Consider the following 25,847-nt stretch of genomic DNA (forward strand, 5'->3'; position numbering starts at 1 on the left):
TCCCTTGCTCCCTTCAAGGGTTCCTGACGGATAGCTGCACCCTGAGAAGAGCCATAAAACCCACGGTTACCACGAACTTACGTGACTTTTCGGTAAACGATGGACGTTCTAGAGGGATTATGATATTAAGCTCCACTGAGCATCGTTGCTAAGTGAACCAGCGGGATGATTATTGAAATTAATAGAGAAAGCGATATACAAAGAAGTAATAGTAAGTATGGAGCTATCCTATTGGTTGAAATGGGTGGGTTCCCATAGACTGAGGGGAAAAATGATGGACTAACTGTCGGGATCTCGTGGGTCGGCCGTCTAGGTAGTCTATTGCCTACCTCCTTTGTCATTGCACCACCCGCATTACACCAATAGGTCCTCTCATATTCTTTTGTTTTCTTTGTCTATACCTTGTCTATCAATTTCAATAATCGGCCGCAGTGGTGTATGTTGAGTCCACGCCGAATGGAGGGCTTGGAGGATAAGGCGTTTGAGTGCAGTTTTTTCTACTTCGAGAAATACGTATTTTAAGGTCGAAATTACATGGATCCTTGTGGTGGAACGAAGAGTCAAAGTGACTTTTTGATGCTTCAAAGTTGGAATTCGGGAGAGAATTTTTCACAGAGGACGCATTCTCGACTAGTTTTTTTTTTTTTTTTTTTTTTTTTTTTTTTTTTTTTTTTTTTTAAATCATTAATATATCAATTTTTTTTAAAAACTGCACTTATGCGCCTTATCTTCCAAGCCGCTCAAATAAGTTTGCGCACTTTAGAAGCGAGACAAAGGATCCGCCATCTTAATTCTTGCATTTCAATGGTAGAACTATAGAGCTGCATATCTCGGTTTACGGCGTCGCAGACTTCATATCATACTTTACTTTCTTCGTGGAAAACTACTGAACGTCATTTTTTAAAAATTTCAATGATTTTTCTTCTCTTCATAAAAAATATTCTGTGCAAACTTCAAGCCATGATGTTGGTTCGTTCTCCTCTTAAAAAGATAAAATAGTAGCGACGATTTCGAAACAGCGGAACTGAGATACGCATTTTTGCAGTTTCACCGGTGATTTATGTTCAATGTTCAATAATTGAAGATGGGAGATTCCTCTATCGCACTCAAGAAATACGTAGATATATGTGGCGTCTATGATGTGAATGGGTAATTTGAGTCTTTGCCACAGTGCGGTCCTGAAGAAAGCCTAAAATGTAGTGTTGTTAATATTGGACGCAAAATTTTGGCGCTTGAATAAATCTTATGTTGGTTTTTTTCTTCTTTTTTTTTGCTAATTCAATTTTTTTTTTAAATTCATCTAAATTTGATTCTGTGACTGGCGCAATTGACTCATCGATCAGTTGCGCGAATTGTAGAAATTCATGTCATCTTGCTACAATTATTACGGTTCACAAAACATAAACAAACTTGAGGGTTAAGTCCACTGACAGCTCCGCGGTGCTATCTCCCGCAGCACTTTGCGCCGCAAGCGTAAGGGACGTCGCGCCTTCAATTTTGCAGATGCGGCACGGTCATCCATCGAGCACGAATAGTTGTATCTCTGCGCCGTCATCAACGCGCGTCCCCTACTTTGCTCTTCCATGTTGTGTTTTGTAAGGAAACCTGCGTTGATGATATCAACAGTCGGTGAGCGTCTATTGTGGTTTCTTTAACAGTAGCACAGTTGATACATCGTTTTATACAAGTGACACCACCATGACTATTCAGGACAGAAACTTAACTTTTATTCTTTACAGATCTGTAATACTCATGACCAGTACTACCCCTGTAGACTCAAACCATGACACGGAACTACGATTTAGGTAGGAGCACAGCTGAACTGTTAATGTCGGCAGACTGAAAAACCAATTATGTACCTGTCTTTTAATCAACCTAAAAGAAATACATCAAAAATTATTTTATGAAATCTTTTATGGATTCACTGAAAAAAAAAGATTGATGGAATTTACCATTAATTCACGCTGTATTTCACACAACGGGAAGGAATGGTAAATTCTACCAATCTTCGAATCGATTCTGCCAGAGGAATGGTTACCTGTACCAGTATATAGTAGTGACGTTTACCTTTCTTCTGGCAGAGTTGACTCTGAATTGACGCTGTGAGAAATACAGCGTGAAGGAATGGTAAATTATACCAATCTTTTTTCCAGTGTTATTTTATCCGCTGAACACCGTGGAAGCAATCGAGAAATCTATATCATGAGTATTGAGAGTTGGCGTCGATGGAACGCGAAGGAGAGGGAGGATTTTGATGTCCAACGGGTGATGTGAGATTGACTTAGCAATAAAGTAGCTGGCGACTTGATTAGCAGACCCATCGTCTCCGTGGACTCTGCGCCCTGTTCGCTTTGTGCGCCCTCACGTTTACGATGTTTGCTACGAGGGCTCGGGCTCTTACACTCTTGCACCATATCCTATGTTACTGTATCTCCTGTAAAATGAGCTTATCCTCCTATGCGGAAAATCAGAAAAAGCATTTCTCTTCTGCACACGCTGAATAACTATTTCTAATAGCAACCTCGTAATTTTGCTTGCATAACTTTTGCTTCAACTTTAGAAAGAAGAAATATAAAGAACGATACTTGAAATAATTTGATTGTTCAATAGGGCTCCATAAGATTACACTCTCCCCCCTCAGACTTTCACTGGTACTCATTAGAGCTCAAACTGTTTGACTGTAATTGAAATTTTTTTAAAATTTGCAGTTTCAGTCAAAAATTGTATGTCCGACCTCTCTGATTGACTCTATCTACTGTGCGATGCACGTCCCCCAAAAATTTTCACCGACAACAGTTTTGCTTTAAAAATTTTCTAACAGCTCGAATCCTATTCCCGATTTTCGGGTTTTTATTCAAATTTAACTGCATCCCTGGGACCCTATATTCTTACTTGGCCGCAACTACCTTTTCTTTCGACGTGAATTCCCAGCTCATCGACTACGTTGTTGCCAGACTTAAATTTTTTAATTGGCACACTACCACTCTGTGGAAGCTCTTAGGCTCGAAAATGAAATGTTGAGTTGACGTTGTGGCGCTGAGGCTTTAAAGGAGCCGAACGTGGTGGATCGGCTGGGCGCTTTGATGTGCCGACTTTCGGGAGACCGCGCGGGCTACCTGTAATATCGGCGCGATGAGGTGCACTCGCCGTTATCAGCCGTGCTTCGCCCGCGGCGGTGATAAGCCGCAAATTGCTCTCTCTTTGTTCCCGTCCGACACTTGTTGTCGCTCCTTAAATGTTTTATGGGAGCCGACCTTCCCCGCCCTCGACCCTGCCTAGGCCCTGCGCCCGAGTCGCATAACTTCAACCCTTCCCAACCCCTCCGATCGACACGATTATTGCTCATATTGGTCCCGGACGCGGGCTCACAGTGAGCTTGATCAGGATTGCGAGGGTGTTCAAAATGTCAACGAACAAGATGTTTAGTGGGTGAATCTCACAAGGTAGAAAAAAACAGTCGGTCAAGTCTTGCAAATGCAATTTTTGATGTTACCAATGGTAACAGAGACGTCGGACATGACGTTATCCGCGATCTGGGTTCAGAGGACGGAAGTTCCGGCCGTAGCACCTGCAGCAATCGAAACTACGGCTCCAGCATCCGGAACTCTCGGCCTCTGAGCCCGTAACTTTTTTTTCAATGTACAATTTCTGGCTCATCCATAAAAACACTTATAATGCACAGAAAAACTAATGGTTTATACCTTGTTTCTAAACTGAGCCAAAAAGTATAGTTTCTGTTTACAAAATAGAGTCCATATGAAGTAAAGTTTCGAATTTATTGTTGAGAAAAATGATTAGTATCGAATGGCTTCGCTTTAACATTTTAAGTGAGGTGATGTCATCTGGAGAGGAGCAATTCCAAGAAGAATGATCTCTCCTGGAAGGCAGGAAGAGGCCCTGTGTGCTCCGGTCGGCTTTCAACTCACCTGTTATCAGCTGCTCTTGTTGAAGACGGGCAAACAGCTGCGGCTTGATAAGGACAAAAGTCAAACACATGCGAGTAAAAGGCAAAGCGGCCGCGATTCTGTTCATCGCTTACAAGCGGCAAGCGGCGAACGTCAAAACCATTGCTCCGTCAAAGGAAGCGCCGTCTCCGGACGGTGGCCCTCACGTCACCACCTAACATTTCGGAAGCTTCAGCTGAAATCCACGTTTTCAGTTCTTTGGATACCACGACAGCCCGCAGCGGGCAGAAAAGGCTGGCAAGTCTATGGTTACGTATACCTACAACCTACATGGGGAGAAAATGATCATTTGAATCTATAGAATAAGTTTAGTGTGCCGCTTTTCCATTTGTCTGCGAGTTTCTTGTCTTCATTGAGCTCCCACGGTCTTCAGTAAACAGACGATATCTTATTCGTCGATAAGCTAATGAAAGCTTACCCCACTCTCCTAACATGATATCTCTAGCATGTTTCTTGAGTGTTTAATTCTATGAATTTATTTAACTAAAAATTAACTTACTTAATTAAATTTATTTAAATGCAATTCACAAAATAATCACGTTTTTTAGGGAGTTGTACACGGAGAAAAAAACATCGTGCATGGAACCCGAATTTAAGGTCATATGGACCTCTGAAGTTATCTGATCACGCATCCGAAAACTTGAGGTCGAGCTGCCGAAGTTCGGGTCAGACATTGAGGCACTTCGCTACGTAGCGGAGTACTTCAGATGTGTGACCCGAACCCTTCGGTATATATCGAAGTACTTCAGATGTCTGACCCGAACTTCGACAGGTGGACCTCAATTTTTTAGATACGTGATCCGAAAACTTCAGAGATCCATATGACTTCAACTTCGGGTCCCACGCAGGAAGTTTTTTTCTCCGTGTAAATGAGCGACAATAAGTCATTAGATTTTGAGTAAATTGAATAATTTGGAATCGAGGTGATAAGGTGGAGTTTTCGCACTTCGTTCTTTGACATGATCAAATTTTTCGGTTTCATTTCTTTATTTTTTATCAAAATTTTGACAACTGCTGATTCAATCTTGTCAGTGCAAAACCCCCTTCAAGATTCAGGTAAATCATGCCCCCACCCACAGAACAGAAACACTTGCTGCAAAAAAACTTCCCAGATTTCGTTCGGAAACCATTCCTGAATAAGTATCCATCCATAGATGACCAACATTCATTGCAATGTCTAACTTCCCATTGTGATTTCAAAAAACTTGAAGTTGATGTAACCCAAGTTACAGCTTGGAACGATATGTCACAGGGAATCAACATCAACCAAATCAATTTGCAAGTGGCTTGAAAATTGCCTCGATAACTTGCAATAATTTACATAAAAACAGTAGAGGTTTCGCTAGTAAAATACTTCAAAACCATGAGGCAGGTAAAGGGCGCCTTCAATATCCCTTGATACTTCACGCTTTGTCACGCAGTTTGTTTAGTTGCCTATCCATCCTAAATGCAACTAAGAAGACTTACTTCACTATACACACACGCAAATGTAGCACGAGCTGAGCTATTATACACGCAAGGAGGGAAAAACGTTTGTTGCAGTATTTAAGGCATGAAACTACGCTTCTTTTCATGTTTCTTTTTTTCTAAATTTTATTTTTATCTTTTCATCACTAGGAAATTGCAAATTACCGGCGACTGCTATTTGCCTGCGACAGATACAAAATATTAGAGCCGAAAAAAACCTTCATTATAAAAAACGAGCTTCATGTTGCTGATTGACTTGCATCCTAATCCGTCGTGCTGAGAAAGAACGCCGTATGAGCCTTCAGACGTTGCCAAGTTTCCTCCAATATGAACCGAAATTGCTGGGAAAATCGTGAATATTATTTTCCAAAATTTTTAGATACTTTTGTACGTAATTTAATCTAAAATATCTGAAAATTTCAAGGAATAGTAAGCATGAATGTTGTTAACAGTACATGCTTCATCAAGGGAAATTTGGCAACTCTTGAATGTTCATACGGCGTTCTTCCTTAGCACGGCAGTAATATCGTTTTCGATACATCAAATAGGTGAGATTGTATCGATATCGATTGGTTCAACATGTTAACATAGCCTCAAAAGTCAATCGAGTAATCTGAGGAAACGGGGTTTTTCTGATGGCTTTTTGATTCTTATGAGTACTAAATGGCATCGCAAGGTGAAGTAGTTAGGGATTTTCTCATTTTCAACTTTTCCGACTGAAATCCTGAAAGTTTTGTTTGAGGTTATGTTCTATAGATCGTATTCGATACATCAAACGGGTGAAATTGTATCGATATCGATTGGTTCAATAATGAACATAGCCTCACAAGTCAATTCAGAAATCTGAGAGAGCGGGTCTTTTGTAACAGATTTTTTATTCTTTTGAGTAGCAAATGCCAATGCAAAGTGAAATTATCAGGAAATATCTCATTTTCAGCTTTTCCAACTTAAATCCTTACAGTTTGGTTTGAGGTTATGTTCTATTGTTTTGAACCAAACGATACATCGAACCGTTATCGAATACGGTCTATTGTTTTGAACCAAACGATACATCGAACCACTATCGAAAACGATCTACGCTGTCTCATTTTCATGGAGAGTGGCACCCTGGGACAAAATCCTCTCCGGGTTTCCGCGGCGACAAAGCGGAAACAAGCGACCGAATTGAAGCGACGGGGCGTGCTTAGTCAGAAAATTCGCTTGCGCGGATATTGAAATAATATTCAAACATACCGTCGAGGCTCCGAACAGGATCCGGAATCCGATTAAAAAGTCATTTTCTCAAAGTCACATCAAAGGGCGACTCTTTGAGCCGGGCCATGAGCACCCGCCTCCGGACAGACGGCATCGGATAGTCCTCCGCTTCTCTCTGGTTCCTTTCGCACCCACTTTGCCGCGGCAAGAAAGAGAGGAGAGTCATCACGAGTTTGTTTCTCTCTCACTCCTGTGCTTTCAGCGGGGTGAGCTGAGAGGACGAGGCTGAAAATCCACCACCGCCTCCGGTGCGCTCCAATGGGATTACTGTCGCTTTGTTTACCCCGACGTCTCTTCAACCACCCGTTCGTTCTCATTTTTCCGCTCTGTATTCCTTCCTGTAGGTTTACTAGTTTCCTGTACCGGGTGTTTAGGAAACACCTGCCTCCAGAGATTTGACCAATTTTATATTTTCCTTGCCGTCAAAAATTGCAAAAAATTCGTCGCTTGGCCGACGTAGGGGGGTAACTACACATTGAAATGAGCCCGGAAAAGCATTGAATTGTATGGAGAACAGGGCTCATTGCAGAGTGTAGTTCCGCCTTTATGTCAGGTATAGGCGACGAATTGATATCCCTTTTGCAGCGTAAAATATACACTGTAAACATTATTTCTTCACATATGATTTTGACTGAAAGCGTCGTTTCTTGTCAAAAAAAAAAAAATAGTTTTTTTAGTTAGGTCTGTGCGGATATAAGTTTCAGTCAGTATTTTGAGTTAAAGATGCGTTGTTTTGTTATGGGTATTTTTTTTTTTTTTTTTTTTTTTTTTTTTTATTTTTAAAAATTAAACTTAACTATGGCAAATGACGCTTTTTCAACTGAAAAAAAAACTGATATTGATTTAAATTTGCAAGGATCATTTCACTTAGAAAAAACCCAAATTTTGTCAACAAAAAACGACCTTATAGGTCAAAATAATACCTCAAGAATTGTGTTTTTTAGTATAGAACATTAGAGCTCGCCTACAAGTTAATCAATGGTGGCAGTGCAGGGCTCTAGCGACTCATAATAGAATTTGGAATAGCAAGTCGTTTTGCCACTGGGTCCCTAGCACCACTAAAATAAACGATAAGACGTCTTGCCATGTGGACTTAGGAGGTAATTGCACAATATCCAGTGTTCCTGTGCACATTGATTTTAGCAAGAGGAAAGAATGAAAAAATGAGGAATGCTGAGAAATTTCTTCTCGCAAGTTGCTTCTTCACTGGGAAACCGTTGGGAATTCTTAACTGAAACTTTCGCGTATTTTTCCTCTGACTTTTTCCGCTGAATGGGTGCTATAGATTCCGGCCATTTTGGAATTTCATCCCAAAATTTTCAACGGTGTATTCTTGAAAAATTGAATATAGCTTGGATCAATTTTCTAACTCTGGAATAGATTCGCGTTTTTTCGTGAAGAAAGCGTCAAACTGTGTCTATGAGGAAAATGTTGGCGAAAATAAAACTTGTTGCAACGAGTTGCTCAGATGAGTGGACGATCGATTTTACCGAACTGAATAGAGAAGAACCGACACACAATTTGGGGAAAAAATGAGTTAGTAATAGTTTTGAGTCGAACCAGTTGTACCTTTTTTCTGGCCAAAGTTCAAAGTTGAGAAAAAACCTTTTTTCAATGGAAAATTGAAGTTATTTTTAATCTTCAGTATTGAAACGTATGATAGAATACTACAGAATATCGTGTAGCTTGGCTCTTCTGTGTTGAACGCAGTTCACTTACTTCAAACTCAATCACCACAACCAAATTACCTTGTAAACACATATCGAGATAAAATAGTGGGTATCATTGCCTTATAAGAGGTATTTCATATGAATTCTTAATTTCTAATAGTCATATTAATTATAGTGTTCTTTCAACACAACGCACCTTCGTCGATAATTTTACTTATAATTTCTTAAGTATAATTACAGCTCAGTGGTGAAAAAAATACCATTGCTTTCGGCAGTGGATACTTTTATATAGGAGCCAATAAGGAACGCCACTTTTATGGTGATTCTTACTAAAGTTTTTTCTTAGTGTGCGCATCATAATAATCAGACCACTCCGAGGCGATGATGTGTCGTCGCGTCGAGTCGCCGAGGGCTTGGATTGCAGCCTAGCAGCGCAGCGTGAGGAAATCTATTTCCGTCTCACTAAAACTTGCCTGCAATTCTTAATGCTGCAACAAAACGTACGCTTGAGTATTTGGAGCCATGTTTCCAAATTAAGGAATTTTACTTTACAGAGCATTTATCTTCACCGAATGCAACTCAATTAAGAGCTGATTCGCAGGCAGATTTTTCATCATTGCCTTCCATGACCTTTTGCACATGTAATGTGTGAATTCCTCACCGTGGACTATTACTTACATATTTTATTTTTTAATAAAATTTGATGTAAATCGTAAATTAGTTTCAATTTAAGAGAGAATATATGTATATTTTCTTTACTAGTTTACATAAAAATTGATAAATAAGAAAAATGAGTGTGTAAGTTCCCTGTGACGACAGATGCCAAAAGTGACCAAATTTTTTAGCTCATGCATGAAAGCAACAATGAACTTCAGGTTTTTAATGGAAAATATGTCGCAGTCTTAACCTGGATTGTCTGATAGATAGTAACATTGGTCACAATTTTTTTTAAAACTGAATTCGATTTTTAATCCGATTTCAAGAATCAACTCTCGGCGTTCATGCCCTTAGAACTATTTGGTTTGTCATTTTGTCAAGCCGAATTTGCGATTCGTCAAACCGAGTTCTCGAATCGTGCGATCAAACGTTTCGATTTATATGAAACCAAAAAAAGAGAGTTACTTGCATCAATTGAACTTATTTCCAGGCCCGCCACAAGGGGAGGGGGATACTGGGTCCCTGGTACCAGGGCCCGGGCGGCACCCGATTCCCTCCCGAGATTCCCTCCCGGATCCGATTCCCTCCCGCTAATGACCGCTGCCCAAGTCCGTTTCCGATTCCCTCCCGCTAATGACCTTTAATAAAATGAAGCGGCAACGTCGCATTAATCATTCAACTTACCATTTCCAGAGAGATGCGCTGTTTCCCGTGAGTGTTTCAGGAAAATTAGGGTATATTCACAAAATTATGATGATTTGATGAAGAAAGTGGGCTAGGTTGATAGAAAGTTCCCAAAGTCTATTTCATATGCATGCATAAAACAAAATTTGAGAACCCTCTCTCCCTTCTATGACCCTCTTCATGGCTGCCGGATGTTCACAGAAAAACTAAAAGGGGTGTAGAGAGCCCGATGCGTCACACAAAAAATAAAATCACAGTAGTAAGTCATGTTCATGGCTGCCGGATGTTCACAGAAAAACTACATACAACATGCATATGAACACATACATATGAAACAGACTTTGGGAACTTTCTATCAACCTAGCCCACTTTCTTCATCAAATCATCATAATTTTGTGAATATACACTAATTTTCCTGAAACACTCACGGGAAACAGCGCATCTCTCTGGAAATGGTAAGTTGAATGATTAAAGCGACGTTGCCGCTTCATTTTATTAAAGGTCATTAGCGGGAGGGAATCGGAAACGGACTTGGGCAGCGTCATTAGCGGGGGACTCGGAGGAATCGGTGCCGCCCCAGCCCTGGAGGGGCCCGTGTTACCCGTTAAAAACCGCTACGAATTCACATGCAACCCTTGTTACGTAAGAAAAAGTGAAAAATTTACCCTAAAAATTTCGCAAAAGGTGAATAGATTTTCAGAAACACGCTGGGGCACTGTGGAATTCTTCTTAATTTTCAAAGAAGTATACTTCTTGGAAAATTTCTATCTATTTTCAAGATTTTCAGTACAGAGGGATATTTATAGTAACTGCGTTTCATTTTCTTCCGTCGTCAGATTCTAAGAGTCTCCAGTCTGGGCATCCTCGACTTCAAAGGCTCATGACTCAACTCCCTTGCAATAGACAAACGAAGGGGGAGTCCAGGGGCGCCGGGCTTTCTTAGAACTGAAAATAGTATCATATGCTGCCCCCCCCCCAAAAAAAAAGAATAAACATTTTCCAGATGTTTTGAATGCAACAAGTCGCAAGTATTTTGTGCTGAAAGTATAAAAAAAACATAATTATTCCGCAGAAATTGATGGGAAAATTCTTTATGGAAGCTTCAAAATGCGTCCGATCAGTCGTATAAATTCTAAAATTCCTCAGGGGAAGCCCCTCGGACCCTCCCCTCCCCCCTCCGAGCTTGGGGCCCGGACCTTAAAACTGGTACGGGGGCCCGAGATGAGATGTGGCGAGCCTGCATGAAGGCTATTTCAATTGTAATCTTCCGTCGCATATCTAAGGCGCAATGATACAACTATTTGAACTCTCCGGAATGCGTGAGGTATCACGCCGCATTTGAAGGCGTTTTTAAAACAGCCAAGTTCCGATACCCGAATTATCGTTTTGCATAGTTCATATTCTTTTGTTTCCATGTCTAACCACTTGTTTAATTATAATCCTCCCATAATAACCACCCATTTGCTAAATACAATTGTAGCTGAAGCGCACTTAAGCGCATTCATGACTGCAAAAATGTTAACGGAAATCGAAAAGGCCAGCGTGCATGAGGGCTATTTCAAATGTAATCTTCCGTCGCATTTCTAAGGCGCAATGATACAACTATTTGAACTCTCCGGAATGCGTGAGGAATCACGCCGCATTTGAAGGCGTTTTCAAAACAGCCAAGTTCCGCTACCCGGATTATCGTTTTGCATAGTTCATATTCTTTTGTTATATTCCGTGCCACTTGTTTATTTCTAATCCTCGTAGAAAAACCACCCATTTGTAAATACAATTTTTGCTGAAGCGCACTTCAGCTATGCATTCACCACTCGGACCCTCCCCTCCCCCCTCCGAGCTTGGGGCCCGGACCTTAAAACTGGTACGGGGGCCCGAGATGAGATGTGGCGAGCCTGCATGAAGGCTATTTCAATTGTAATCTTCCGTCGCATATCTAAGGCGTATATATAGCTGGCTAAATATAGGCCAGCGTGCATGAGGGCTATTTCAAATGTAATCTTCCGTCGCATTTCTAAGGCGCAATGATACAACTATTTGAACTCTCCGGAATGCGTGAGGTATCACGCCGCATTTGAAGGCGTTTTCAAAACAGCCAAGTTCCGCTACCCGGATTCTCGTTTTGCATAGTTCATATTCTTTTGTTATATTCCGTGCCACTTGTTTATTTCTAATCCTCGTAGAAAAACCACCCATTTGTAAATACAATTTTTGCTGAAGCGCACTTCAGCTATGCATTCACCACTTCAAAAATGTCAAAGGAAATCGACACGCCCAGCGTGCATGGAGGCTATTTTCATTTAAATCTTCCGTCACATTCTTACGGCGCAATGATACAACTATTTGAACTCTCCGGAATGCGTGAGGTATCACGCCGCATTTGAAGGCGTTTTTAAAACAGCCAAGTTCCGATACCCGAATTATCGTTTTGCATAGTTCATATTCTTTTGTTTCCATTTCTAACCACTTGTTTAATTATAATCCTCCCATAATAACCACCCATTTGCTAAATACAATTGTAGCTGAAGCGCACTTAAGCGCATTCATGACTGCAAAAATGTTAACGGAAATCGAAAAGGCCAGCGTGCATGAGGGCTATTTCAAATGTAATCTTCCGTCGCATTTCTAAGGCGCAATGATACAACTATTTGAACTCTCCGGAATGCGTGAGTTTGACAAACCAGTTTCACATACCAATTTGACAAACAGCAAGTTCAGTCTGACAAACCAGTTTGACAAACTGAACTTTCTGTTTGTCAAACTGGTTTGTCAGACTGAACTTTCTGTTTGTCAAATTGGTTTGTGAAACTGGTTTGTCCAACTGAACTTGCTGTTTGTCAAATTAGTTTGTGAAACTGGATTGTCAAATTGAACTTTCTGTTCGTCTAACTGGTTTGTCAAACTGAACTTGCTGTTTGTCAAACTGAACTTTCTGTATGTTGAACTGGTTTGTCGAACTGAACTTTCACTGAACTGTTTACCGATGGATTTGCATGAAATTCGATATCGATTATTTAGTAATTCAATAATCTAATGAAAGATTCCTTTTTATCCAGCCGAAAACCATCAGGATATCGAATTTCATACGAATCCATCGGTAAACAGCCGTAAAACTGATATCCCGCCATTTTTCCGCCGCCATTTTGAAATTTGTCGGAATTTCAAATATCCAATGAAAGATTCGTTCTTCTCGTGCCGAGATACCCCCAAATACCAAGTTTCATGCAAATCCAACGATAAGCAGGCAGCCTAAATATCCACTTCCCGCGGTAGGCCGCCATTTTGACCGCCGCCATTTTGAAAAGGACCGACTTTTCTGGAAAACCAATGCCAGAACTGTTTTTCTCTTCTCGAAAAACCCTAGGATTCCGAGTCTGTCCATAAACAACGGAGATGTCAGATTTCCGCCATTTTGAACTTAGACTGGCCGCCATTTTGTCAAAAATCAACATTTTGACCTGCGGTTTGCGCCAAAAATTTTCTTTTTTTATTATCATTTGAATGAGGTATCACAAAGGGGGGGTTGCCATTTGAAAAAAAAAAGTTAGCCCCCGCCCCCTTAGAGGGGGCCGCCCCCCAATATTTTGCGGGGACCAAAAAGTTGCTACTTTAGACCGAGGAACATTGCCAAAGTTTCAAACTTCTATCTCAATTTGGAAAAAAGTTACAGGGTGGTCAGTGACTTTTGGATAACCCTGTATAACACTTTTTTAGATGATCAGCTTATAATTGCATGGTAAAAAAGTTGCACAATCTTAGCAGTATTGGAATGTTCCTTTTTGCAAAATGCAATCCATATATAGCGGAGGAAAGTAAAAGATTGTAGTAGTTGAGGAAAGTAAAGGATTGAAAACTTGATCACTGGCAACAAGTCCTATTATCAGTTCCATTACAAGAGCATAAAGGTGTCTATTCCATTAATTTCAAGTCTGAAAATAGATGAATTCTTCAGACACAGGGAGGCCGTGATTAGTAATTGGCGCAAGTCATGTCTGTTCTCCGAGACAATGGATCGATAAATCAGGCTCAGCAAAAAGGATTCGACATCATTTGGGTTTTCGAGCGGGTCAAAGTGACGCATTCGGTTATCCCCAATCGATGACTCATACATGCTTGTAAAAACACGAGTGGGGACGTAAGGAATGTTCAATGAGTTTTCATATTGCCAAACAAAACCCCACCCCCCCCCCCCCCCCCCCCCCCACCAAAAACAAAACGAAAAATCAAAACAGTCGTTCATAAAATCCTTACCTTAAGCTAATATGAGTCCTTAAGAATATTGAAAGAAACAGCATCCACATACAAAGCTAGATCAGCCAAAATAGATTTATATTGATCTCTATTTCAGCAAATTTATATTCATTAGCTTTTTTTCATCTAATTATACATGCAACTTTCAAAGCCCTCATTTATCTATGCAGGAGTACTTTTATTTGACTTTGGAGAAGTACTTTTATTTATTTTTAGAGGTTAAACTATGTTTTTGATAAATAGTTGGAAACTGATCGATTGCCTAATTGTTAATTTAAATATAAACTGTATATTAATTTAATCATCATGGCCGGATTTACCTACTTGCCGCCCATGGGCCGCCTATATTTTGCCGCCCTCTTCTCATTCATTTTGAAATATCAATAAAAACCATCAAGTGAACGTGCCGGAGGGAGAAGGGTGCATAAGACGCGTTCACTCGTGTTGGACACATTTTTTGCGTAAGCCCTGTCAACACTACTAGCAAAAGTTCACGGAACTTTGCGCGAAAGTTCAGTTCCGTAAACCTATCTCTGTGGGGACAAGGCCTTTCATTTGTAAGAAATGAACTAAAAAATTAAGAAAGAACAAACATAAATGTAGTTTAATAATTATAACTTCCGCCGCCGTGCCGCGCTGACCACACTGTGTTTGGCGCAATGCGTGAAGTATTCATGTGGTCTTGTAGGCACTGTGCGTTTCACGCCGCGCCGACCGCTGTTGACCGCACTGTGTTTGACGCAATGCGTGAAGTATTCATGCAGTCCCGTAGGCGCTATTATGCGTTACATGCCGACCACCGCGGCGAGGGCTTCTCCTTTTCATCTCAAGTCCTCGTCATCATTTCTCCTTGCGCCGCGCCCGCTCCAGGCCAAATTACGTGTTTGTTTTCTCTCTTAACTCAACTGATTAAAGGTAGCGCAGTCTTTTGTATCACCGAAATAAGACAAAATTAGAAATGAATGAACTCTAAGGAAATGAGAGATTTTGTCACCTTTTCTTGTCTGTAATTTTTTTCTGAATCCGATTTTTTTTTACCTGCATTAAAAAAAATTGCAAAATTTGCCGCCCCCTAATTTTGCCGCCATGGGCCGCGGCCCAAGTGGCCACCCCCTTAATCCGGCCCTGTTAATCATTTTACTTTACTTGTATTGTAATAGTATCCAGAAATTGCATCGTCTGTAGTTGGAAAATTACACCTATATCGACGGTGAAACTACTAGACCACGTATCTCGGTTTGCGAAGTTACAGACTTCCTATCATACTATAATTTTTAAATGGAAACCTACTCCACGCCGATTCTTGAAAACTTCCGTGTTTTTTCTTGTCTGTGCGAAGAAAACTCTGTGAAAATTTCAGGAGATGATATTCATTTGTTCTCCTTCAAAAAAAATAAAACAGGAACGAAGATCTTTAAACATCGCAAAAGAGATACGTGTTGTGGAAAATTCGCCGTCGATAGGTAATGTATGATGAAAGCTGTAAGGGAGTCAGATTACTTATTCTTATAATAAATCTTCGTAAATATGATATTGCTAATAATTGCGGAAGTTTCGCATATACCAACTTTTCAAAAGACAAAATAAAAAGAAAATTATGTTAAAAATGGAAACGACCTATGTCAGTTGGATTTTTCAACATGGTGGACGGAACATTGTATGAAGCTTAAATGAGCACATTCACCCCGGTAAAAGTGCACCAGCGCATCTGCGTCACTCTTTTACGGACTTTGAGTGCATTCCACATCAGAGAAGAGAATTTTTCTTTTTAAATGCAAAACATGCACTCTGGCTCAAGCAAATTTCAACGATCATGATGACCGTTTGTAATTTCGTTTTTTTTTCTTCTTTTTTTTTCTTGTTGCACTCTTTATCTCTCAGGTATTTAGTAAAGATGGTTGTTGCTTTCACGCGGTTACAGTTCGGAGCGTTTGAGGTTCAAGATGCTTATATATAACTTTCCATGCACTCTCAAAAAGAGAGCATCACCTATAAGCAGTTGGGTGTATTATACTGGCATGCAGATACATGTTAATTACTGTCACACAATGTATGTTAGTCATCGCTATTCATGTATCAGGCAGCATGTACCATATATAATTCATCGGTTTTACGCCGCAAAGATCGTAATGACAGCCTCACCCATTCGGACTCACCTGGTGGCAAGTGTGCTGTGTCATCTAGCATGTCATCAATGTGACAACCCTTTTTGACATGACCGCAAAGTTGGGTTCACGGACGGTGACGCATGGCTCAATTGAAAAAACAGAGGCAATTTAAATGTTCACCGGTTGATACCTCAAACACAGAGACGGGTACTTCCTGTTACTATGCGGGCACTGCGCAGAACCTCCAAAAGAAACTGATGGAAATTTGTCCACCAGGATTCGAATGTCTGGACTGCAGCCGATCCATCCGAGAATTACAAGGAGGGGAACCGATAAATGTCACCTGGGAGAAAAGAAAAATCTAGTGATCTATAAAAAGTACATAAGCACTGGATTCAGAATTTTTTTAAAGTTAGCAACATTGTCCTTGAGTAACGATTAGCCAAAAGACAAATATCTTTAAACTATCTTCAATTCTTAAGAACCTCCGTGATTTTTTTTCCTCGTGCGAAGAAAACTCAGTGAAAACCTAAAGGAATGGCATTGATTTATTCTTCTTCTTCAAAAAAGAAAATGCGGACGGACGGAGATTATTAAATACCACAAACGAGATAAGTGGTTGGAAGTTTCACCATCGATGTTAAAAAAATTGTAAGAGCATGCACAAATTTTTCAACACATGAAAAAGTTTTCCTCTCTTCCCACCAGATTTTCCTCCTCATCCTCCTCTTTTTCTTCTCACTCCTCTTCTCATTCTTCTTGCTCTTGTTCTTGCTCGTATTTCTGTTCTTTTTATAGTGTTCCTGCTCCTGTTCCTCTTCTTGCTCTCGTTTTCCTTCTTCATCTTCATCCTCTGTCTACTTACCTAGACAAAATGGAGCCACCTCTCCAAGAGCTGACCCACATGAACTTCGACACGATCATTTGATGCATTAATTTCAATTTCATTTTCACTTTCTTTAGAGAAAATTTTTCTCTGCAGAAGCTGTATCATGAGGCAATTTTCCAGTCGATGGCACTATGTTCCATCTGCTGATAATTATTTTCACCCACATTGCAAGTTGCAGAACAGACGTTATGCTATTTAAGACTGGCACGGTAAATGAATAACTGAAAATTTATTATGTTGTGTGTCTTCGTGTTTAAATATTCGAATGGCTTTACTCTTCATCGGCGATTACTGTAAAGACCACAACAGGGCATTAAGCATCAAGTATTGATTAGCAATCTATGATCTCACCAGCTTCGGATCGCAATCACCATCTACCGAAGACCGTCGTCGATGATGTCAAGTTTTGCATCATTTCTTGAACTTCGCAATATTTTTAGAATTCAAGTCATGTATTGGACTGAGCAACGCGCGTAACATGACTTTGGCTTAGTGCAAAATAAAGGGCAGAAAATTGCAGTTTTCTCAACCAAAATATTGCTGATCATAATATAACGAGACAGTCATGCTTTATGCGCTGATTGATTGAGCTGTGCGGTTTCTGGATTTTTTTCTATTATCATTATTATTTTACTACACTTTACACGACAGACTTTTAAATGTATTCATATTTGCAAATATATCTGGAAAATTCTGCCTTGACTTGTGATAGCAAAGATAGCAGTAACTGTCAAATTTACGAAACAGCAAAATTCAGCGTATTTTGAACATATGAGAAAGCCGTAAGTGCACATAAAGTGTCGAAGTTTGAGGTAAAACAGCCGTAAGTGACAGTATTCCTCCAGAGAGCCAATGAAAACAGTGCTTTCAATTAGAATGCTGTCCTCTTCTGCCGATTTCTTACATGAAAATGTGTTTATTGTGTGTCCTAAACGCAAACATAAAAGCATGCAGAAGATATCACTTACGGCTGTCTTGCCTTATACTAGCTTAACATCAGTATGAAAAATACCCTTTTCATGTAATTAAAATGAAATCGATCGATTTTTAATCATCCAAACGATTTCCAAGAGTCTCCCGGATGATTGATGACAAATTTTACAAAGAACAGAGGCGTCTTTCAATAAAATTTTCCGCTCGGACGCTTCTGAGCCCATATTCACAAAACTTCTGATTTGCACTCTTTGCAACGCGTTGTTGGCTTGTTTTTTTTATGCCGATGTGCAAGCCATGCAGGGTGGGACAGGAAATCAGCGACTAATGAAAGTAGTGTCATAGATTTTCTGGAATACGTCCGCGTGAATTTGATGGGTCATCAAGTAATGATAGCTCTTTGTATGAAATTAGCAACATATACGTAATAACAAAGATCCGTGAATCTGTTGCACAATCAATTATGAGCAATCACAACTAAGGTGATGTAGGAGGCAATCAAGAGGACTATTGAGATTCCGGGTCCTGGCCAATAATTTAGTCTTGGAATCTTGTTTAGAAATTGGGTAGGAAAATGGGAAAAGTTTTGTGAAATACAGAAAATAATATTAGAACTTAAAAGTGACGGGCTCCGCATAAAAAAGGGTCAAACTAATGTGATGCAATGTTCATTTTTCATCCTCCATGAGTCAAATGCTTCATCATTTGACTGTTCAATCCACACATAGGATAAAAAATTTTTAGGTTGTAGATTTTATTTTTCATCGCCTCTCTTCGGCCTATTTTCTTCGAATAATAACTATGGTATACGACTATTCGTGACTCTATACTGGAGTTGGCGTCCGACATAGTTTATAACGCTTTTTGTGTTCGATGCTCATTTCAATACTACAGTAGATTTCTTGCCTGACTTGAAGGTTAACCGGAATAACCGCTCTCCGTTGCTCCATTGAACGCCACTTGCCCTGTGAAATGTTGCAACTCAGGTTTAGTGGCGAAGCGTGAATGGTCGATTATGCATATTTTCTCATTTGAAGCTATGGTAAAGAATCGATAATTAGGTGATTCGCTGAGAACACCCTGTTTATCGATCCTTTCCCATAAGTTCAACTGGCAGATCAATCGACATATCGCAAAGCACGCTACGCCACTGCAGGTTGATATGCATCCTCATGAGCACGATGCCACAGCCGTTAGGTAATGACAGTGGCATTATTTTCGATATTTTCCTTCTTTTTCTTTCATTCTTTGAGCTATTGTGAGTAAACCAGATCTAACGTACTTGTGCCGTTTTCGAATGCACATAAAAAATAACATGAGCCAAATTTTATGAACAAAATGCATTATATTAATATCTTAATAATTTAGCAGTGATTGAAAAATTACCAATTGCTGATGCATACAGTCTACCTTACTCCCTCGCGCTTAACAACTTCTGACCGTCATTTCTGTCTTTTTGTATCGAACTTAGAAAAATTAATGCGTTTTTTTTTTTCTTTTCTTTTTTTATCCTGGTTTTTGTGGGAACATTTTGACCAAAATATATGCACTCCATTATTTTGTAGACACCTCCTCCATCATAATTAAATTCAGAGACAAGAGCTTTATTTTATAATGTGCAAAAAAAACCTTGGAAACTCTTGTCAACCTAAGTCCCGTTCCTTTATTCAACAAATGCTCTACATTGTGGATTTGTGTGGGAATTGGTAATAGTTTTATCTCTCTACTCTGGGAGTTTGCTTTCGAAAATCAACCGTTTAGAATGGTCATTTCAAGAGATTTCCGGTCCTCTTGTAAATTACTAGGTCAATGACCCAAGGCAAGTTGTTGGTTACCACCCAGATGATTTTTCAGGATATCAAAATTATTCTCTAAATAGATCTATCATGCGGGCACATAGAAACTACCTACACCATCACCAATTTTACAAGTTTCACTGTGCAATTCATTCAGGTGAAAACTCGGGAATGGTGAGCTGAGTTGCCAACTTGAGCTCGTGATTAGAAGCTAACTTTCAATAAATTATTATTAAAAAGCGGCTAATTTTTTTGTATGCTACATGCAAATGACTACATAACATGCCAAACATTTGTTTTGAGGCCTCAAGATGGTTCGTTCAAAAGCCGAAGAACTGTTTTTTTTTTCTTTTTAATCATCTCTGCAATGTGTAAGTATGTTATGTCGTTTTCCATCAAACCTGAAAATCCCGTATCCAATAGAGGATGCATTACTCCTAAGAACTGTCACTACTGCCACCAGAAAAATACGCCCTTGTAAAAGTTAGGTTCACCCCGCACAGTTCCAAAATGAAGAGCAGAGGCGGGTTCTTGTTTTAATGCGCCTCAAGTAACGACGACATATGTCGCCTTCAATTAGCGGCGATGCAACAAATCATACGCGCGCGTGGTCGTGTCTTGTTGAGATGGCGCGGCGCCTGATGCAGCCTCTTCTTGCGTGCCACCCTTAACCCGGCCCTGACAGTCATCGCCAGCTGTACTTGTGCCCTCTAATGCCGTAATTAAAATCTAAGTTTAGAAGATATTTCCGAGTGGAACGCACGAAATTAGTTTGGAAACTGAGTAAATATTTCTAACTATGCATTTGAATAAAATAAACGGTGGCTCAAGCAAATAAAACCTCATATTCTGCCGTTTTAAAAACATTTAGCCATTTTTTTTTTTTATTCTGAGAGTTCCATAAAACCTGGAATGGCTGAGTCATTCAATGGTGGATCCTCCAGTGGCCCTGCCGTCCCTTTGAAGGTACCCTTTTTTAGAGCACTCAACTCTGCTCTAGAACCGTGATACTGGACCCTGGGCGGCTGGCGCGACGCACAACGGCGCGCGCGCGGCGATCGAAGAACTGAGAGCACCTACCAACAAGTGGTTCAGAAGTGTCAACGTGTGACCCAAAGATCATAAGTGACATGATGCGTAAATGACTCAAGCTCTGGTCAGTGGTCAGCCCCACCCCTCGGCCACGAGATGAGCATGAAGCGTCCAGCCCACGTCCAAACTAGGGGCTTCAAAGAGACTCATCGACCACCCCGACTTGCACCGCTGGCCAATGAGAGAGCCAGGAAAGACATCGGTGAACCACTTTGAAGCCTCCAGTTCGTACGCGGGCTGGACACTTGAGCTTTTCAAGGATGGCAACACTGCGAGAGCGAGGAAGCGACCGGCGAGGAGGCCGGTGCGCGTCGCGACGCGGCCGGCGCGGCAACGGCGAACCCGCCGCTGGAGCGGTTTAAGGTCAAGGGCCATCTTCTGCTCATATTGGCAGGTTCGGGTTTCCCCGCGGTGGCGGCGGCGGCGTTGGCTTGACGTGACGCGGCGGGCGCGGCGGCGGGGCGCGGAATTGTGCGCACATTGCAGGCGGCGCGCCGGGCCAGCGGGTAGATCGGCTGATCGCCCGTCAGTTATCAACTTCGCGGCACTGCTGCTGCCCGCCGTCGTCGTCGCGTCTCGCGTGTGCTCCGAGACTTGATGTTTCAGTGCTTCGGACTTATCTAACGCCGATCTAGTCCGCCTGCCCGCCAGGATGGCCCTCAAACACCTGCTGACCTCTTTGAGTAAGTCCCACCTCAAAATTACCTCCACCCGTCGGCGCCTTGTTTTTGGTCCTCCCGAAATCGCAATCGTGACTTGTCCATGTCCGCAGTCAGCACTGCCGTGCTAAGGAAAAACGCCGTATGAACATTCCAGAGTTGCCGGATTTCCTTCGATAGAATGTTCATTTTTGAGGAGAGTTATCGGTACTTGTCCTTGAAATTTTCCAGAAATTTAGGGGAAATTGCGAACAAAATTTACTATAAAATTGGAAGAGAATTATTCATAGATTTACCAGGAAATTTGTGGTTTATCAAAATAATTGTGGCAACGCCTGAAGGTTCATACGGCGTTTTTCCATAGCACGGCAGAGCAGGTCTTTGCGGATCGCAAGCAGATACCGGGTATTTTTAGCTCCGCGCCCATTAAATCAGACTCTGCCGGAGTGAATTCACGAAAGAATTCTTCCCAGGCCCACTCTCGTCACATCTTGTTGCAAGTTCAACCTTTGGCGAAAACCTGACGAGTATTTTCAGTCCCTGTTCAATTTTAACCGGAAGTTACACTCGTATTTTGAGTGTCCACTACGAGTCCATATGTCATTGGGACCATAATATTTAACAGACAAGCACTAAATTCCTCTAAAATGGCGTTTGAAGTTCTGTTTTGACAAGATTGAGGCCGAGCGCAATCAGAGGTTTTGGAGCCGGCTCACCCGAGTTTGAAAACAATCCCGGATTTGAGGTAGGGCGAGTAGTGCGACCGCACAGGGTGCCATTGAAAGTAGCAGCAAAGAACACCTGAAAGACCTGAATGCGCACTGATTTTTACACTCTTCGTGAATTCAATGAAATGTTTTGTTCATTGTCGATATTCCGTCTTGCTGAGGCTGAAAAGTAACGTCGATGATTCTCCAAAGTTTCCTCCCGTAGTAAAACTAGCTTCTTATTGGAATCATTACGATTAGAAGGATGACACAACAAACAGCGTTATCGGTCACAATCCCTAGCTTTGATACCCAGAGGCTCATCTAATCTAGAATAGCAATAGAAGAGAAGATTTCCAAATTTTCCGGGAGAAATTTGGATCTGTTCCTCTCGATCAACCATCGGAGGTTTATCCAAGGGAGTCCCCCTATTCCCCCTCCCCCCCCCAAAAAAAAAACAAAAGGCTGGTGGCCCTTCAGCTGCGTTTTTATGCCTAACACTGGGTGCTTTAAATTGGAAGACCGGCCCTGTTGGCAAAGGAGTGGGGACTGCAAGTAATGGCAACTTGTAGTTTCGCCAAATGTAGATTATGACGTTGAGGTACGTGTAACTATGCACCGGTCGTTTCTGACTAACTAGTACCTACCTCTGATCATCCCTGAAATTAAACCATAATAAGGCCATTAGTTAGAACTTAACGGGTTGGAGAACCTGTCAAATTTTAGCCAAAAGAAAATTTTAAACCGTGGTGATAGAGTCGAGCCTAACTGTGACAGGTGAAGATCCCTTTTAGTTCGAGGTCGAGAGGCAGGAAGTTTTAGCTTCCCAGCACCCTGGCGCCGGCTTCAGGATAAGTCGGTCCACGACCTTTTAATTCAAGTGGAAATTTTTCAGTTCCAAAGGATTCCAGACCTCAATAGTTCTTACATGTTACGTATTTAGCGAATAAAAACACGAATTTTTCTTATTAAAAAAGGGAACCTTTGTCCAAACTAAGGTTAGTCTAGATCCACCATATCGTAGCTATCATCGATGGGGTATAACTCCGGTTGCTCAACAATTGTGCCATTTAAATCGTATATATTACAGAAAATAAGTCCAACATGAAACAGGTGTGCTTAACTTGAAACTGGTTATACACTGAGCAACTTGTAGGACAATTAGACTGCATTTTGCAATTTGGAACTATAATATCTAGACCTTTAGAAACGGTGTATGCACCATTAGTTTCCATATGCACATAAGTGTTTTTACGGATTGGCTAAACATTTTAGTACCTAATTGCAAAATGTAGTCCAATTAAATTTAGATTTTAAGATATTTTTATTTATCCATAGAGGGAACTTTTCTTGTCATAAGTAAATGTCAAAGAAAATGACGATAAAATCACTTAGGATATTTGTAACAACATTCCAACGCGAAACTTCACTGAATTCAAAAAACCGACCGGCATGATCCCTCTTCGAAATCACCCTAAGGACAACGGTGGTCTGACACCGCACTCAACGAGGTAATTCCCCAAGATCAAAAAAACCTCTCATCAAAAACATCTACATAATTTTTTCCATTAAAAGCAAGTATGCGACTGATTAAACGTTGCATAAGGAGCTGGTTCATACAAAAAACTACTTCACTATGTTTTAATTATCATCGTGAATTCCAAATTACACTCTTTCTTCGCAAGTTGAACGTTGTATTCATCGTCGTTTTGAAGTCGTATTCATTTCAGTTGAAGATCTGCTAAAAACTAAGGTAAACAGCATCTTAAACACGTATCTACTCATTAGCAACGGTTATCTCGTCACAATCAGTCAGAGGGGGGGGGGGGAGGGGTGAGTGTCCCCGATTCATAGAACACCTAAGGCTCAAAATTCCCAGCTCCAATTTCTGCATCAAATTTTTGGATTTTCATCGTTTGAGACACATAAAGCAAGGCAGATGTTATACGACGTCGGTTTTTCCCTCCGCGCCGTGTAGGAGCTGAAATTACACGTAGGCAGAGCGTATTTTCCGACGAGGAAACTATCCGTCTCTTTTCCAGGCAGCATTCCTGAATCGACGATGTGGGTAGAAATAAATTTGTCCACCCGGTGCAATAGCAGGCGAATTAATGAATGCTGGCAAAAATTATGATCTTGAAATCTCTTTTTAAAAAAGAACTTTCAAGTATGTGATCGTTTATTCTTATAGAAGAAAAAAAGAGCGCATGTTAAACTTGCTGGATTCAGAAGTTTCAGGGTTCCCGGTTCCCCTATGTATACACTCCATAGAAGCCTCAGGATTGCCACGGGACCATCAGTGTCGGATTTTTCGAGGCCAATTCCCAGGATAAACATATACTTTACCCAAGCCTGTGCGTCAATTTAGCAACCTGCTATTTTGTGGAGGAGGTTTCTGGCCCCCATCTTTATAGGGGTCAATATTTTGAACAGGGTCGGGCCAATTTTGCACTTCTTCTTGTCGATTATTGTTAAAAGTTTCCTTTTCCGATTTTGGTAAAAATTATGGCGGGAACCTCGAATTTTAAAATCAGGATCCCCTCTTACCTTCCATGGAGGAGTGGGGGGGGGGGGGGTCGGGATTCTTCCATGTCTACTCTTTATACATTCCCGCGGTCTCCGACCTCCTCCGACCTACAATAAGACAAAAAGGGTATGGAGATATCCCATTGGTGGAAGCGGGTGGTTGCAATGGACGAAGGACGTAGGTAATAGACTAACTAACGGCAATACCCACGAGAGACCCTTTAGTTAGTCCATACCTTAGTCTATAAGGACCACCCATAAGGACCCAGGGTCACCCATTTCAACCAATAGGATCGCTCTATACTCCTTATGTCTGCTTTATCTATATCTTTGTCTATAAATTTCAGTAATCAGCCCGCTATGGTACAGGTGATCCAGATCATCCTTTAGAGTCTACAAATGTAATAACCACACAACTGTAATTACATAAGTTATTGCAATAACTTGTACATGTACATACAATTGAATTATACAGTAACCAACTTTATGGCCGCGGACAGCAGGTCCTAATTTATAATTATTTCCTGTGCAAAGGCGATACAATATTTTGCACTTAATTTTTGTTTCGGGTTGTCTACGCAAGGAGGCACCATTGCCCTTCGGCAAAGGAATAAAAAATTATCCAATACCATCGACTTTGGCATTTCCATTACTTATACTGATCAATCAATGCAAGTAATATCAAAAGCAGAGTGCCGATTAAGATAAGTTAAGAAAATTCTTGATCAATAAAGGGTGGAAGTATCATTGCAGACTTTCTGGGATTTGTTTCGAGAAATTATCGCTAATTTCGGGTTGTAAAAAGTTGATGAAAAGCTCACGATTTCGCGGTAAACGAAACACTGAATCAAATTAATCAAACTTTACCCTTGAGCACTTTTATCACGCATCACGAGCCGTCAATATTGATTACTTACACGGTCATAGTATCGATAAGATTTCTGTTGCCAACTTGTGAAGAGAAATTGATAAATAACCAACGGTTGTTAAAAATCTGATTCCTTTAATCATCAGTTTCTATAGTTTTCCCCTCATCTTTGAGGTCTATTGCAAGTCTCATAAAAAAAGCACATCTTTTTTAGAAATAATTGATACTTATTTATCATTTTGTATTTTCTCCTCAATTTCGGCTCAACAGTTTTACAGCAATACAATTTTAACGAGGTAAGGAGAAAATATTACTTTTTCA

At 40.7% G+C, this 25,847-nt stretch overlaps 1 protein-coding gene across 1 annotated transcript in view; it reads left to right on the plus strand.

Annotated features, from left to right (window-relative positions):
• Positions 1–21,270: 21,270 nt before the first annotated feature.
• LOC109031973 (uncharacterized) overlaps positions 21,271–25,847 on the plus strand; it is a 29,993-nt gene continuing 25,416 nt past the window's right edge. The window contains exon 1 of the mRNA XM_019043842.2: positions 21,271–21,449. Within this exon, the coding sequence (XP_018899387.2) occupies positions 21,419–21,449 (31 nt within the window). The 5' untranslated portion in view covers positions 21,271–21,418. The remainder of the gene's footprint in view (positions 21,450–25,847) is intronic.

This window comes from Bemisia tabaci, chromosome 1 (assembly GCF_918797505.1).
Source record: "Bemisia tabaci chromosome 1, PGI_BMITA_v3".
In the NCBI taxonomy this organism is placed as follows: Eukaryota; Metazoa; Arthropoda; class Insecta; order Hemiptera; family Aleyrodidae; genus Bemisia; species Bemisia tabaci.